At 38.9% G+C, this 14,461-nt stretch overlaps 1 protein-coding gene across 1 annotated transcript in view; it reads left to right on the top strand.

The window, feature by feature from the left end:
• The window catches only part of LRP2 (LDL receptor related protein 2), a 182,435-nt gene that overhangs the window by 37,806 nt on the left and 130,168 nt on the right, over window positions 1-14,461 (top strand). Inside the window, exons 4-6 of the mRNA XM_069577240.1 lie at window positions 1,533-1,649; window positions 13,318-13,428; window positions 13,733-13,846. Of these exons, the coding sequence (XP_069433341.1) occupies window positions 1,533-1,649; window positions 13,318-13,428; window positions 13,733-13,846 (342 nt within the window). The remainder of the gene's footprint in view (window positions 1-1,532; window positions 1,650-13,317; window positions 13,429-13,732; window positions 13,847-14,461) is intronic.

Raw genomic sequence — 14,461 nt, forward strand, 5'->3', positions numbered from 1 at the left:
CCAGGGATAATGGGGAGCAGGAAGAAATCCTTGTTTCTAGGAAATCTGTCTGGGCTCTGATATTCTCTGACTGGCCTCTCAAAGGTCCTAGAGGAAAAGGATGGCCTCCGTGCTTGATTGTGAAGCTCCTGAGAGCAGTGACTATGCTTTGGTCAGCTTCTATCCCTAAGGCTTGCTATTCTGTGTCACAGGTAGTAAGTTCTTGATAAATGGACACTGAATGAATGAATGACTGGTTATTTATCTTTTGGCTCCATATGCCATTTGGTTCCATTTCCCCTTGCTGCTGGCACAGAGTAGGAAGAAAGCTGAGCTGTAGGTTGTGATGCAGTGTGTGGTGGATGACCTGTTGCTAATACTGCATAGAGGGCATGGGAACTGCCAAGGGCCACTGCTCAGGGAGATTCTATAATTTGTAAGTGATGCTCCACACTATTTTAAATGGGTATGGATATCATAAGGTAACTCTTACATTTAAAATTTTGTATTGTGTTTTCATCACATATTTCCCCCAGATGCTTCTCTTTTTATGTGGATAATTTTAAAAAGTCCCATCATATTTCCTGCATCAAACTCACAGAATAGAATTCAGATGAAACAACCATTCATTCGATTTTGTCCGATTTATCCAGAGACAAATTTGATAAGCTACTGATGTTCTGCCTTCACCTACCATAATCACCTACCATTTAAGCCAGCTTAAATGTCTGTTTATAAAACTGACACATATTCAGTGTAGAAATCTTATAAAATAAGTCTTCTCTAAGACTCTAAAGAAAAACATCACGTTTCTGATATTCAGAAATAATTACTGTTCACCCTTTGGCATATTTCCTTCTGAGGGGAATTTTTGTTGTTGTTCAGTCGCTAAGTTGTGTCTGACTCTTTGTGATCCCATGGACTGTAGCATGCCAGGCTTCCTTATCCTTCACTATCTCCTTGAGTTTTCTCTAACTCATGTCCATTGAATCAATGATTCTATCAAACCATCTCATCCTCTGTTGCTCCTTTCTTCCCCTGCCTTCAGTTTTTCCCAGCATTGGGGCCTTTTCCAATGAGTCGGCTCCTTTGCATCAGGTGGCCAAAGTCCTGGAGCCTTAGCTTCAGTATCAGTCCTTCCAGTAAATATTCAGGGTGGATTTCCTTTAGGATTGACTGGTTTGATCTCCTTGCAAGGGGGACCTTGATTAATACCTATACCTGGAAAATTCTTATTTCATCCATCCTTTTTACTGTGTAGGTTTTCAAGCTATATTGTATTCTCAATACACGTTGATAATATAATTGTCTACACTCACAAACTTGAGTGTTTTGGGTATTTTGATAGTATGCTTGTCCTAACACCCTTGCTTTCACATTGTAAGATGTCTCTCTTAGGGTAGCCAGGTACTCTACCTGGTGACCCTATGAATTTTATGCTCAGTGTATGGGTTACTTGCCTTTACTTTTAAATTTCCTCTTTCATATTTGTTAATGTTGTCACATTTGTTAATTGATTTGTGTTCTTCAGTAATTTTTTTTTCCTTTCACAGCTGGGATAACATGCTCCAGCCGTCAGTTTACCTGTGAGAATGGTGAATGTATCCCAGGGGAGTTCAGATGTGACCATTCCACAGACTGCTTAGATGGAACTGATGAGAAAAACTGCCGTGAGTTTCTTAAAGCCTTTGCCCTGTATTTAGTTTCGCCTTTGTCCCTTTGGCATTTTAATCAATTTGTTGATGGATAAAAATGCCTACAATATGCCTCTTGTTATTGAAATCTCTTGGCAGATTCTTTTGTGGATTAGAGGTGATGTTCTGATAGGAGTCTATTTTTAGCAAGACATTCCGAGTGTGTCCTGCCTTAGCACATTAAGTTTCTGTATGTCTTGAAGTAAGAAACTTTTAACTTTATTTTTTTCGGCTTGTTTTTCTTTCTTTCTTTTTAAAATAAACTTTAACATAGAGTCACAAAAAGTTGGCGAGTACAAAACCCAGTCTGATCAATTTTAACTTTTATTACATTACGATGGTGAGCTTCTAGGTCAAATGTCTTTGGCCAATAAGAGTTTTTCCGTTCCTGTGGACTCAATGTTTTCCAGCTTACCTTTGGAAATGTGTTACATGTTGAAAATGGCTTTCTGTAATGGAAGAATACATCAGTTTGTAACTGATCACCACAAGATAAAGCCTACAAATCGCAGTGTTCTGCATACAATGAATATTTAATTATTACCATAAGCAAAATAAGAAAGTGAAATCATGTGCATGATTTACTTCTTGCAAATGAGTGAAGAGTAATCTGCCTCTTTTGAGATTTATGTAGAATTTTTAGAATACGAGAATATACTAGTTATTCTGTCGTGTCCTTCCTCTAGTCCATCTAACTCTGTCTTTAGTCTCAGACATACCCATTTTCTCTCAAAGCCCTTATAAGTCTATCATTTCATACATTTTTCCAGAGCTTCCTTGAGTTTTTACGTCTTTTCTCCTGACATTCCTTCTGGTAGACTGCATTTTAAACTTCAAGGAGTTATTTAATATTTCGTATTTTAATAATCAGTGGATAGATTTTGCACCTTAGAAATCTTGATCATAAACTTCTTGGTTATTGTGTTTTCACCTAAAAATTTAAGTTTTAGTCTATTCTCCTGAGGCAAGTCTTTAATTATTTGCCCATTTTGATATGATTTTAGTTCTCTGGACTGTCCCTAAGTTCTTTCCTTTGGTAGACTGTATGAGAAGCGTACACTTTCCAATATGGCACCATGCCTGGAGTGGGAGCTGACATAAACTGGTTATGAGCACATTGTTTGTATTTACTGTACAAACTGTGCTCTTGATGGAAGAAATACTGGTGTGTATGCCAGATCCATGCTGCAGCCTAAAATCACACAGGACAATAAACAAAACAAAAAACTTCTCCAGTGCTTTCTTCCCTTGTAGGTTACTTTGCTTTCAGAGGAGGCTCTGCTATTTGTCTTTATGTCTCTATTTCCTAGCAGTTTCTGGTGAAGTTCTGTTGTAATTTCCAACTTACATGTTTTCTTTCGAAAGAGATTATGTTGCTTCTATTTCGGATCTTCTTTAACTTGAGAAAATTTATGTAAAATTTAGACTTAATTTAATACTGGCAGTTTTAAAGACAGCGGTGTATGTCTGGAGGTCACAAATGTAAGTCCAGAATCAAGGGCTCCCCTTTGAATACTTTGTAAAGCAAACAATAAATCCTTTATGGTGGCAAGTGAAGAAAATATTTTTCATTAAGAATAGAGACAAATCATACATTATATTTTGCTGTGTTGTGTAAACTTCAAAGTGTTATGTAAATTCCAGTGGTTACTCTTATTAGGCCACTCACAGAGAACAATAGCACCAGTATTACAGTACTGTCTTATGAATAAAGTAACTGAACCAGCAAGGACAGAGTGGCTTGTTCAAGGGTAAGTGGTGTGTGGCAAGGCTAGAGCTCAGCTCGTCCTCTGGTCCAAGTCTGGTGATTGGTGTTCGTGAAGGACTTTATTTACAGAAGGAGGAAGTCCTACCTTGTGCAAGAACAAAACGGGTGACCTGTGCCACCGGCCTGCATCTTTATCCCTTATTTACGAATGGGTAAAAAATGAATGCTTTATTGCAAATGCAGTGGGACTTGCGGAAATGCTATTTTAGGCAAAATAAAAGGCAGCCAAAACAGACTATTTGGACTTATTCCATGTGAACACCTTGCAGCCAAGTCTCAAGTCACCAATACAACTGCCTCATGACTTTGCCAATGGGCCTTCTGGAAAAAAAGCTGGCAGGGTTCAGGTAGCTCTTGTAGGAATGAAGGAAAGGAAGTGAGTTTTGTAAAATGTCTGGGCTGGAGTTCATAATCAAGATTTTGTTTATATATTTTTTAAGTACATACAAATAATTGTCGAACTAGAGTTAAAGCTCATTGTTTCTGGAATCATACAAGTCATGAATCCTTCAGGGTTCATGGCCCTAAAGTGAATCTCACCATGTAAGGGGGTTTTGCAATGAGATTTCTTTCTTCCTATTTTTCTCTACCTTGTTTATTTATTGCTACATGTTATTTAAGGACTAGTATAAAAGAAATTTAACAAAGCAGAGGAAATGAGAAAAGAATCTTCGTACTTCCTTGTTAGTGCCTTGGTCTCCTGACCATAGCCAGGTTCGTATAAGAAGGAAAGGAATGACCTGGATCAAAGTGTTGAATAAGTGCCAGCATGCAGGGGCAGGATTGGCCTTACTTTATTTTTCCTGTTTGTTTGGAGATCCTGTGGGAAGTGAGAGGGCATCAGCCACTATCTTATTCAGTTTTCACATCAGTACTACAAGGTACTTTACAGAGATCCTTAAAGATCGTCAAGAAGTAAGGGTGGATGAACCAAGATATTAACCTAGGTCTAAATCCTGTGCCCATGCCCTTGGAATATTTGTCTTTGTATAAGATGTTTACAGAACATTTTTCCTCCAGATTACATAGCTATTTTATTATTAAAATGATACATTAAAAGCTTTTTATTATGGAAAGTTTTAAACATAATCAAAAGCAGAGTGATCGTATCAGCTTATAGCTAATTTTGTCTTACCTATGTTTCCTTGTTTTTCTTTCCATTATTTTGAAGCAGTTCTCAGATCAGTTTTGTCTTTAGGTAATTCCATATCTAATTGCTAACATCCAAGGAAAGACTAAAACGTAATGCTGTCAGCTCTGTGTGTGTGTACTCCATCATGTATGACTCTTTGTGACCCGTGGACTGTAGCCCACCAGGCTCCTCCATCCATGTCCATGGGATTTCTCAGGCAAGAATACTGGAGTGGGTTGCCATTTGCTACTCCAGGGGATCTTCCCGAACCAGTGATAGAACCCACGTTTCCCACATCTCCTGCATTGGCAGGCAGAGTCTTTACCACTGCACCACCTGGGAAGCAAGTAATCAGATATCCATCCAGTTTTAAAAAGTTCTCCAAGTGGCTTATTATTTTTTATTTGAAATAAAAACCCAAAGAAAATTTATATTTTCTTTAGACAAGTCAGTTAGCAACTGACTTTTCCTGGAGTTTCCTATATTTTTATTTTTTGCTCATTGCACTTTCTAATGTTTTTAAACTGCCCCAGAACTGTACTTCCTGAAAATTTGTAGTTAGATCTGAAGTAAGTTTCTTTAGTCTTAAAAATAATGACATTTGGGTCCAATAATTATGGTGGGGAGCTGTCTCGTGCGTTGTAAAATGGCTCTCAGTATCCCTCTAGTGGCCTGTGTCCACTAGAAGCCAGTAGCACCTCCCAACTGTGAGAACCAAAAGTGTCTCCAAACAGTGTCAATTGTCCTCTGGGAGCAGAATTCCTTCCCCTGCTCTATCTGAAGACAGCACTATCTAGAAACTTGTACAGTGGCAAGGATGTGTATGTCTGTATGTGGGTAAGGGCAACAGCGCTTTGTATATAAAGGTATGTATTTCCATCAGAAGGCACCTAATGTCTAACTGTCCCTTTGTGAGGTAGCAGCCATTGATGGTCATGTTAAGATCCATTTAGTCATAGGGGTACATAGCTATTTTAAACATCACTTCAAATATATAGCAGCTGTTTATTAGTTATTTAAAATTAGAATGTTTCCACATGATGAAGGATTAAGTGAGGCTTTGCCAGAAATCATTTTTGTGATACTTTGTTCTATTGTTTCTGCAGTCAGGATGCATAGGAAAATTGCTCATGTACAGACAGAATCAGTTTATGAATATGGCTTTGTCTGTTTCTCAGGAATAATATTGTCTGTAGGAATGAGTGTTCTAGGCACCAGAAACACTTAAATATAGTGATGGATGTTGGAAAATTGCCAAGAAGGACTTATTTCTTTTCCCCAAATATTTGAAAGGATCAGGAAACTTGACTCTGTAGTTCATAGTCCTGTCAGCTCAGACCCCTAGGGATATAGTTCTTACTCCTTCAAACTTTTAAGGTCAAGATCTTGAGCTGTGTCCATTCCAGGCACTCTTTTTACAGAACAAAGAGTGGTGTATAAAGGTCCACTCAGGGAGGCAGGGAGAAGGGAGGGGAAAGAATGAGTGAGATGATGAGGAAGGCAAGGGTATGAAGGTCCCAATAAAAGGATTATCCTTGAAATAAATTGTAATAAGAAATAAGTGAGTAAATAAGTGAGTAAAATAAATAAATTTATAAATAAATTTCTTATTATATCTGATCTTTTTGTCTGCTGTATTCCTATATGCACAAGTCACAGATATTTATGGTTATTCTGCTGTTTGGGAACTTTCTGAATTGTGTGTGTTTGTGTGTGTGTGTGCTCGCACGAGTGTGCGTGTGTGCGCGCGTATGTGTATAGCTGTGAAATAGGTAAAAGTTCATTTTCCCTAAGTTATTTTGCTCTTCAAGCTGGCCACCTGTAAAGTGGCACTTTCTATTAAACAGCTTATTAATTGTTAGTTTTTAAGGAACAGAGATTCGAAACTGCCATCTATGTTGCTTTTAATGAGATTAGCATCAAGGGAAACCCAGTCATTCAGAGTCCAAGATAAGCATCAGAACAGTGCAGCAATTATGGGTCATTCAACCATGGGTCATGCACTGACTTTTGGTTGTTCAAAAATAGTATAATTTTTTTCTGGTGAAGTAAACAGATTATTTCATTTTTATCAAGTGCCATATTAGCATGCTTTTGGTGTGAGTAAAACTAGTGCTAATTATCATTGGTTTGCAGCCTTCTCTTTTGTTACTTAGGAATGCCAAAGAAAGGGTCAAATCCCTGTTACAATGAAGGCTTTCTTGCTGGTAATCAGCAGTGTTTGGTCTCCCTGCCACTGGGGTGGCTTTGTCTCTGACGTTTTATTTCCATTGACGTTCTGTTCTTTAGAATTTTGTATACTTTGGGCTTCCCAGGTGGCTCAGTGGTAGAGAATCCAGCTGCCAATATAGGAGACACAAGAAACATGATTCAGTCCCTGGGTGGGGAAGATCCCAGGTGTAGGAAATGGCAGCCCACTCCAGTATTCTGAAAAATTCCATGGGCTGAGGACCCTGATGGGTTACAGTCCATGGGGTCGCAAAGAGTTGAACATGACTGAGCAACTAAACACATACCTTACTCTATATATGTCTAACTGCTGAAATGCCAACTGGGGGCATAATTGAGGGTGGGTAGTGAAGCAGAGAGGAGAAGGCAATGGCACCCCACTCCAGTATTCTTGCCTGGAAAATCCCATGGACAGAGGAGCCCGGTAGGCTGCAGGCCATGGGGTCGCTAAGAGTCGGGCACGACTGAGCGACTTCACTTTCACTTTTCACTTTCATGCATTGGAGAAGGAAATGGCAAGGCACTCCAGTGTTCTTGCCTGGAGAATCCCAGGGACAGAGGAGCCTAGTGGGCTGCTGTCTATGGGGTCGCACAGAGTCGGACACGACTGAAGTGACTTAGCAGCAGCAGCAGTGGTGAAGCAGAGAGATAAGTCATTCTGTGAACAGTGATACCTGGTGACAGACATGTTCATCAAATTCAGCCTTGCTCTTACTGTTTTCTCTACTTCAGGCGAGAAGGAAGAAGCAGAGAGATGGAGCCTTTTTTTTTTTTTTTAATGATTCTCGAAGTTTGAGATAGGATTCAGAACCCTGATTTCTTGAGGAAAGAGATCTTGCAAGCACATTATAAATATCTCTCATCTCTTAAAAGATGTTAAGATCTGTTTCAGCTGTTACATAGAGTTGTGTTTAATAACTGTCTCCATTTCCTCTTTCTTCTTTGAACTCACTGAAAACTGTCCATCTCCATTCTCCCCAAAACATTCTTTTTTTTAAAAAAAAATTTGTTTATTTTTTAATTGAAGGATAATTGCTTTACAGAATTTTGTTTTCTGTCAAACCTCAACATGAATCAGCCATAGGTGTACATATGTACATATGTATACAAAAACATTCTTGAAAATGTCACCAATGACCTCCATTTTGCTGAACCCAATGGTTCTTGTTTGAACATCACCTTATCAGAGAGCTACTCCTCACTGTCACTCTTTCTCATTTATTTTAATGTCTGTCCTACTCTCCTAAATAAATAAAGTTCTATGAGAGCGAAGATTTTATGAAGTTCATCACTTTCTCTCTAGTACTTTGCATGCATACAAAGTCATTCAGTTGTGTCTGACTTTTTGCAACCCCGTGGACTGTAGCCCGCTAGACTCCTCTGTGCATGGAATTCTCCAGGCAAGAATACTGATCTCTCTTCTCCAGGAGATCTTCCCAACCCAGGAAATGGGTCTCCTGCATTGCAGGCAGATTCTTTATCATCACCGTGAAATACTTTCAAAAAGCTGTGCTACTTATAATTTCACTTATAATCTCTTTATCCAATTCTTACCGTGGTGTCTAGGAAGATGAATTTCAATAAATATATGTTGTATTATTCCTTGGGACATTTGAGGCACAATTTTCCATTCTGTTTCTCAGTTATTCCATCCCCAGTGCTCATGTGAGATTTTTATTATTAAAAAAATTCCTACTCTGTCAAGTCTTATCTCGTTTGCAGATTTTGGTGATAGCTCTGTGTATGAGAAGAAGGTACTGCAGATCCAAAATCTTTGGAGCAGCCCTCTTGGGTGCTTTTTAAAACTTAGGTCTGGGATCAGTTCAGCACGAACTGAAATCAGGTAGGGATTTAAGGCTTAGGACCTAGTAGCCTAAAGGGATTGTGGTAAAGAAACTAGGTAAGTTGATGTCTTCCCTTTTTTTGCTTCAGGTTCCTAAAAAGCTGCTCAGATTAAACTTGATGTTAGCCCAATTTTAGTAGCCCTTGGGAAGATCATATTTGCTTTCTCTTTCCAAGGTACTGAATTGCTATTTTCATTTTATAAATATTACTATATGTATGCTTTTCATTGAAAGATGCTTCTAATTATTTTTGCAAAGAGGCAGGAAATGCTTCTCTGTTGCCCCCTTGCACTCCCTTGTCCATGGTGACTTACTTCAGGGACTGGATTAAACTGACACAGGAGGTGGGAGGGGGCCAGGGAGGGGAGTAGGCTGGTCTTCTGCCACTTTGTGGTATGTTTTCTGTTTTTTGACGTAGACTATTTTTTTTTAATTTTTAATTTTATATTCCAGTATAGCTGGGTAACAATGTTGTGATAGTTTGAGGTGGACAGTGAAGGGACTCACTCATACATATACATGTATCCATTCTCCCATAAAGTCCCTAATGTGGACCATTTTTCAAGTCTTTATTGAATTTGTTACAATATTGCTTCTGTTTTATGTTTTGGTTTTTTGGCCATGAGACATAGAAATCTTAGCTCCCTACCAGGGATCAAACACACACCCCCTGCACTGGAAGGCAAAGTCTTAACCACTAGACTGCAAGGGAAGTCACGTGGTCTGTTTTTTTGGTATGGACTTCTCTTGTTTGTCCTGGTACTCTTGAAAAGCTGTTTCTTAGCGTAGGGTTTCCTGGAGTCCCTAGATTATATCAGATTGAAGTCCTTAGTAGAATATAAAATAATCTGATGAAATTTATATTTGACCTCACTTCTCCAGACTTACCAAAGTGAAATGAGAAACTAAATGGGGGGGAAAAAAAAACCACAAACTTTTTTCTTGGGTTTTCTTCTTCTCTTTCTTTTCATATGATTTTTTAAAATCTCTTCCTTTCATTCAGTTTCATTCTTTTCCCTATAAATTCCTCTTCCTATTACTCTGAAGTCTGTATGGACTAGAAGTACCTATTATAGTGGTTAGGAATACGCACTGTGGGGCCAGGTTGACTGAATTTGAATTCTGATTCTCCAGCTTACCAGTCATATGACTTTTTTTTCAAATTGTTCAACCTCCTTATACCTCAGAGAGGCACAGATACAAGATCTATGAAATGGGAATAATAGTGGTAACTACCTCATTGGGATGTTACAAGGACAAAATAAGTTCATATGTATTGAGTACTTGAACAGGCTTCTGGCACATCATTTTCAATACGTGTTTTTGATGATTATTGTTGTTTTTGCTTATGTAACTCTGGGGATGGTACTTTTACTAAATGCTGGCAGTCAAACTAGTAAACTTTTTCTGGCAAATCATTACTCTGACTGGATTATCCTGCCTTGGAACTGAACTAACAAAGTTACTTATAAAGGATGACTCTAGGACCTTGGAAAATCCCAGGTGCTATTCAGGACTTATTTCTTGTTTTCCTTTTAATCTTGGCTTAAGCATCATAATATACCTTTAAGATACCTTCTCTTTCTTTAGAATCAGTTTGTCTTCTTGGCTATTTTGTCAAATTCTGAGAATAGAATGTATTTAGAACCTTTCTATGAAGATAATGAAGAGTAGTGCCTAATATCTGTGTCTTACTCTGCTGTGGATGATTTTCATTCAGGAAAGTCAGTGAGTTTCTCAAACCACGTCTTCCTCCTTGATTATGCAAAGAGAGCTATAGCATGGAAATTTCTTGCTCCAAGCCAGATCATTAGCAGAGAAAACACTTAAAACACCGTCAAGTACCAATCCTATATGTATATTTGGAGGCAGCTCCCAATTTCGAGGAGCAAACCTGGACATGAATCATTTTGAAAATTGGAGAAAGGAAGGGAGATGAAAGAGGATACATTTTTTGACACTTGGAATGAAGTATGAATAGCTTTCTTGTCTCTGACCAAGCTGATAATAAATCTGTCAATCAGCTGAGGATTTGCCCTGCACACCTTCTGGTCTCTGCTGTGCCTGACTAAATGTACGGGGACACCCATAGGAAGGACTGCATGGAGCCAAAACACAAAATATAAAAACACGGAGCCAAAACACAAAAAATGCAAGAAAAAATTCTTGCATTTTTTGTATCAGGTCAACTTTAGTAGTCTGGGGCTTAGTTAATAGGTACTTGTCAATCTTTCCATTAAAACAAAACTTACAAGGATGATATTCTCCGGTATTCTTATACAGTATCTTCTCTCTTACTACCCTTCCCCTTTACTGGAAGTCCTGTAGGACATTTCAACTACATGATGGATTTGTCCCATGGGAAAAAGTTTACAGGGTTAGACTGACTCCATCCAAGCAAATAAACCAAAAAGTTAGACTTCACAGAGATACATTATCACCAAGTATTGTGACTTCCTGTTTTCTGGGGTAGATTGAAGCTTAGTAATACTGTTAGCAGTAGAAATCTTTAAAGGAAATAGAATTTGCTCATTTCTTAACTTTGCTCAGTGTACAACTTGGACCTTTTCCCTCTGAGGGGTATTCAAAGAGGGAAAAGCTTTTAGAAACAGTTTGCCAAATCTTCTGTATATTTTATGTTTTGGCTCCGTGCAGTCCTTCCTATGGGTATCCCTGTACATTTAGTCAGGCACAGCAGAGACCAGAAGGTGTGCAGGGCAAATCCTCAGCTGACTGACAGATTTACTATCAGCTTGGTCAGAGACAAGAAAGCTGTTCATACTTCATTCCAAGTGTCAAACTACTGACCTCTAACCTTACCAATATGGTTGACATATCAGCTTGATGACATCAAGCTGGCCTTGTTGTTTGTGGTGCTGATGTATCGTGTCAGCAAACTTTAGTTATATTAGTGGATACTAGTTTTCAGTGTGGGAATGGCCCTCAGAAAGGATGGGGAGAACAAGAGATCTGCCCAGTATATTGGCCTCAGTTCCTTCATATCTACAATAATCACCTTAAATGAAAGAGTCACAGTCCATGCCCACATAAAATTTCTTCCTGATAGATATCTCCCTTATTGTAAAGAGGTTGGGTTTTCTAAGATTTCCTTCCTGCTTGCTGCTCTCTGAATAGCCTAGATGGCATACGGCTATCCAGTGCAAGGGGGAAAGGAATCACTTGCTGGACTCAGCTGGCTTCTAGGCATCTCTTGAAGGGAGAATGAATAAACTGAGCTATGTGACCCTTTGAAGATGCATTTGGGATGTGTGCCATCCTTATGATGAAAAGACAGCAATAACCCTAAACACTAACTGGTTCTTGGTTGATTAAAAAAATAAAATTTGCAAAAAAAATAAATTTTATCAGTTATTAAATGCCTCCCATTTTAGTATACAGTTGTTTGTGTGCAACTTGGCAATTGAAGTATTTATAGACACTTAATAGACTAGCTTTGAGCTTCTGGAGGTAAGAATATTTGTGCTTACTCTTTTACTATGGAACATCATGAAGTGGGACTGCTGTCTGATCTTGGAGATGTACCCTTTTCTTACTGAAAAAGAAATTAGAGGAGAATCTGAGAATCACTATGAAAACAAGCTTTAATGAAACAAAAAATAGACCAAGAAAGATATCATACTTGTGAGAGGGAGACTCTTAAAAGACCGTAAAGGGCAGAAGTTCACACTATTTTTAAAAACTTTTCAACCTAAAAAGTTCAGCTGTGATAACTCTGGTACTCCCAAGCATTTCTTGAGCGCAATGGGTAAATGACCTAGTCTCTGTACTGAATGATGGGGATTTGAGTAAGACAGGATCCTTGATCTCAGAGGATTTCATAATGTCATGGGGGAAACAGATAATCAGTGAATAGAATGGAGCCTATAGTAAGGGGGTCATGAGATATGTTCCAAGTCTGGGGAAGCACAAGGGAGGGGCTGATAGTATCTTTTTCCTTCAAGGGAACATCCTGATTTTTCCACTGAGAGAAAACCAGGGCTAAAAAGCATTTGGCTAACGGCGGTGAAGTGATCGTCAGTACATAATATGGTAACAATGATTTGGGCTTGTAGCTCATATTGTGCTTTTGTAGAGCACATTATGCTTTTCAGAGTGCTTTACTAGACATTGTCTTTTGGAGGTTCCTGTATGTGTGGATGAGAAAATGGTGACACAGAAAAATGAATAATTCAAGTAAGAGTAAATAGGTATGGAGTGGCACCCCAGGTCCCAGGTTTCCTGGCTTCTTGGCCTGTTTTCTTTCTTTGACCCTGCAGCCAAAGAACCAGCCCTTCATCTCCCGAACCATGTGTGATGGTACGTTGCTTTCCTGGGGTGTTATTTATATTATGTAAAAGAATGTTCATTTTGACAAGTTAAAATTTCTTCTCATTCTTCGGCTTGGAGTTCACAAGTCACTTTAGAGCCCAGTTCCCTGGGCTTCCATTCCCCCCTACTATGCCCTCTCAAAGCACTCTGTACTTACAACATTAAGCACATAGTCCAGTTTGTAATTTGCTGTTTGTGTCATTCTTAGGTTATCCAAAGAATGTCTCTTTTGTTTACCAATATATGTTCAGCAGTTAGTGTCTAGGATATGGTAGTCATTCAAGAAGCGATTGCTAAGCAACATCTTCATTTAAGATTTGTGTGCTATTTCCATTCTTTCAGGATACCCAGTATGTGAGCAGCTAACTTGTGCCAGCGGAGCCTGCTATAACACCAGTCAGAGATGTAATGGGCAGGTTGATTGCAGAGATGCCTCTGATGAACGCAACTGCAGTAAGTAATATGCTGAAGCTGGTTTACTGGCCAGTTATGCACATTTCTTCTCAAGTTTTGTTCAGTGAATTCATGTTGGTGGCTTGAAAGTCAGCCGTGGTGGAGTATTTTACACTGTGGAAATTGGCAGATAGAATAAGTGAGGACTTTTATGTTCCTGGAGAACTGGTTATTAAACATTTACCAGCACATTGCTGCATGGTAAGAATCTTTTGAAACTTGAGATAGACTCTTGCTATGAAATTAAGTGGCTACAGTGAAATTGAAATTCTCTTTTCTTTTCCCTTTTAACCTTGTGTCCCAGCTCACCTATGCTCGCGCACTGAGTTTCAGTGTGGCAGTGGGCAGTGCATTCCTAGAACCTACGTCTGTGACCACGAAATTGACTGCGAAGATGGCAGTGATGAACTTTCTTGCAGTACGGTGACTTCCTCATTTTGGGGCATGCTGTTAGGAATGCTCTTGTCTTTGTATTTTTCCCCCCTACTGATGTATTATTCTTTTCAAATGAAAGAGTCACCTCTGGCAGAGGAGGCCAGAATATCATTTAGGGCCCATGGCATGAGCCTCAGCAGTGTTGCTAAACTTAGACTTCTTTACCTTCCAAAGATCTGTGCAGAGTTGAAGTGTTGCTCATGGACAGTTTGCATTCTTTTCTTAGGCCACAAAGATATAGGGCATATTGTATTACTGGATTTCCTTTCTGGCACCTGGGCTTATTTCAGTGCTAAATTGAGAGGAATGTGATACCATGGAATGAGTTACTCAGAATCATTGAGTCCTAGACAGCAATTACCGTGCTTGTGGTCAAGTGAGAGAATGTTGGCCATTGGCATTTCTGTAGCATCTTTGTCAGTCTGTATTCTTTGCTCTGTGTCCATTTATAGCTATTTTGTTTTTCATCTTGATGCACTTGATTTTCATGTCCTGAACCCAAAGCTACTGTTTTCTTCTCCCCCTTCTCTCTTCTTCTCTTTCTCTCTCTCTTTTTTTTTTTTGTTCATTTTTGTCAAGATAGTTAAGGGACTAAATG

The sequence above is a fragment of the Ovis canadensis genome, chromosome 2 (assembly GCF_042477335.2).
Source record: "Ovis canadensis isolate MfBH-ARS-UI-01 breed Bighorn chromosome 2, ARS-UI_OviCan_v2, whole genome shotgun sequence".
NCBI classification, from domain to species: domain Eukaryota; kingdom Metazoa; phylum Chordata; class Mammalia; order Artiodactyla; family Bovidae; genus Ovis; species Ovis canadensis.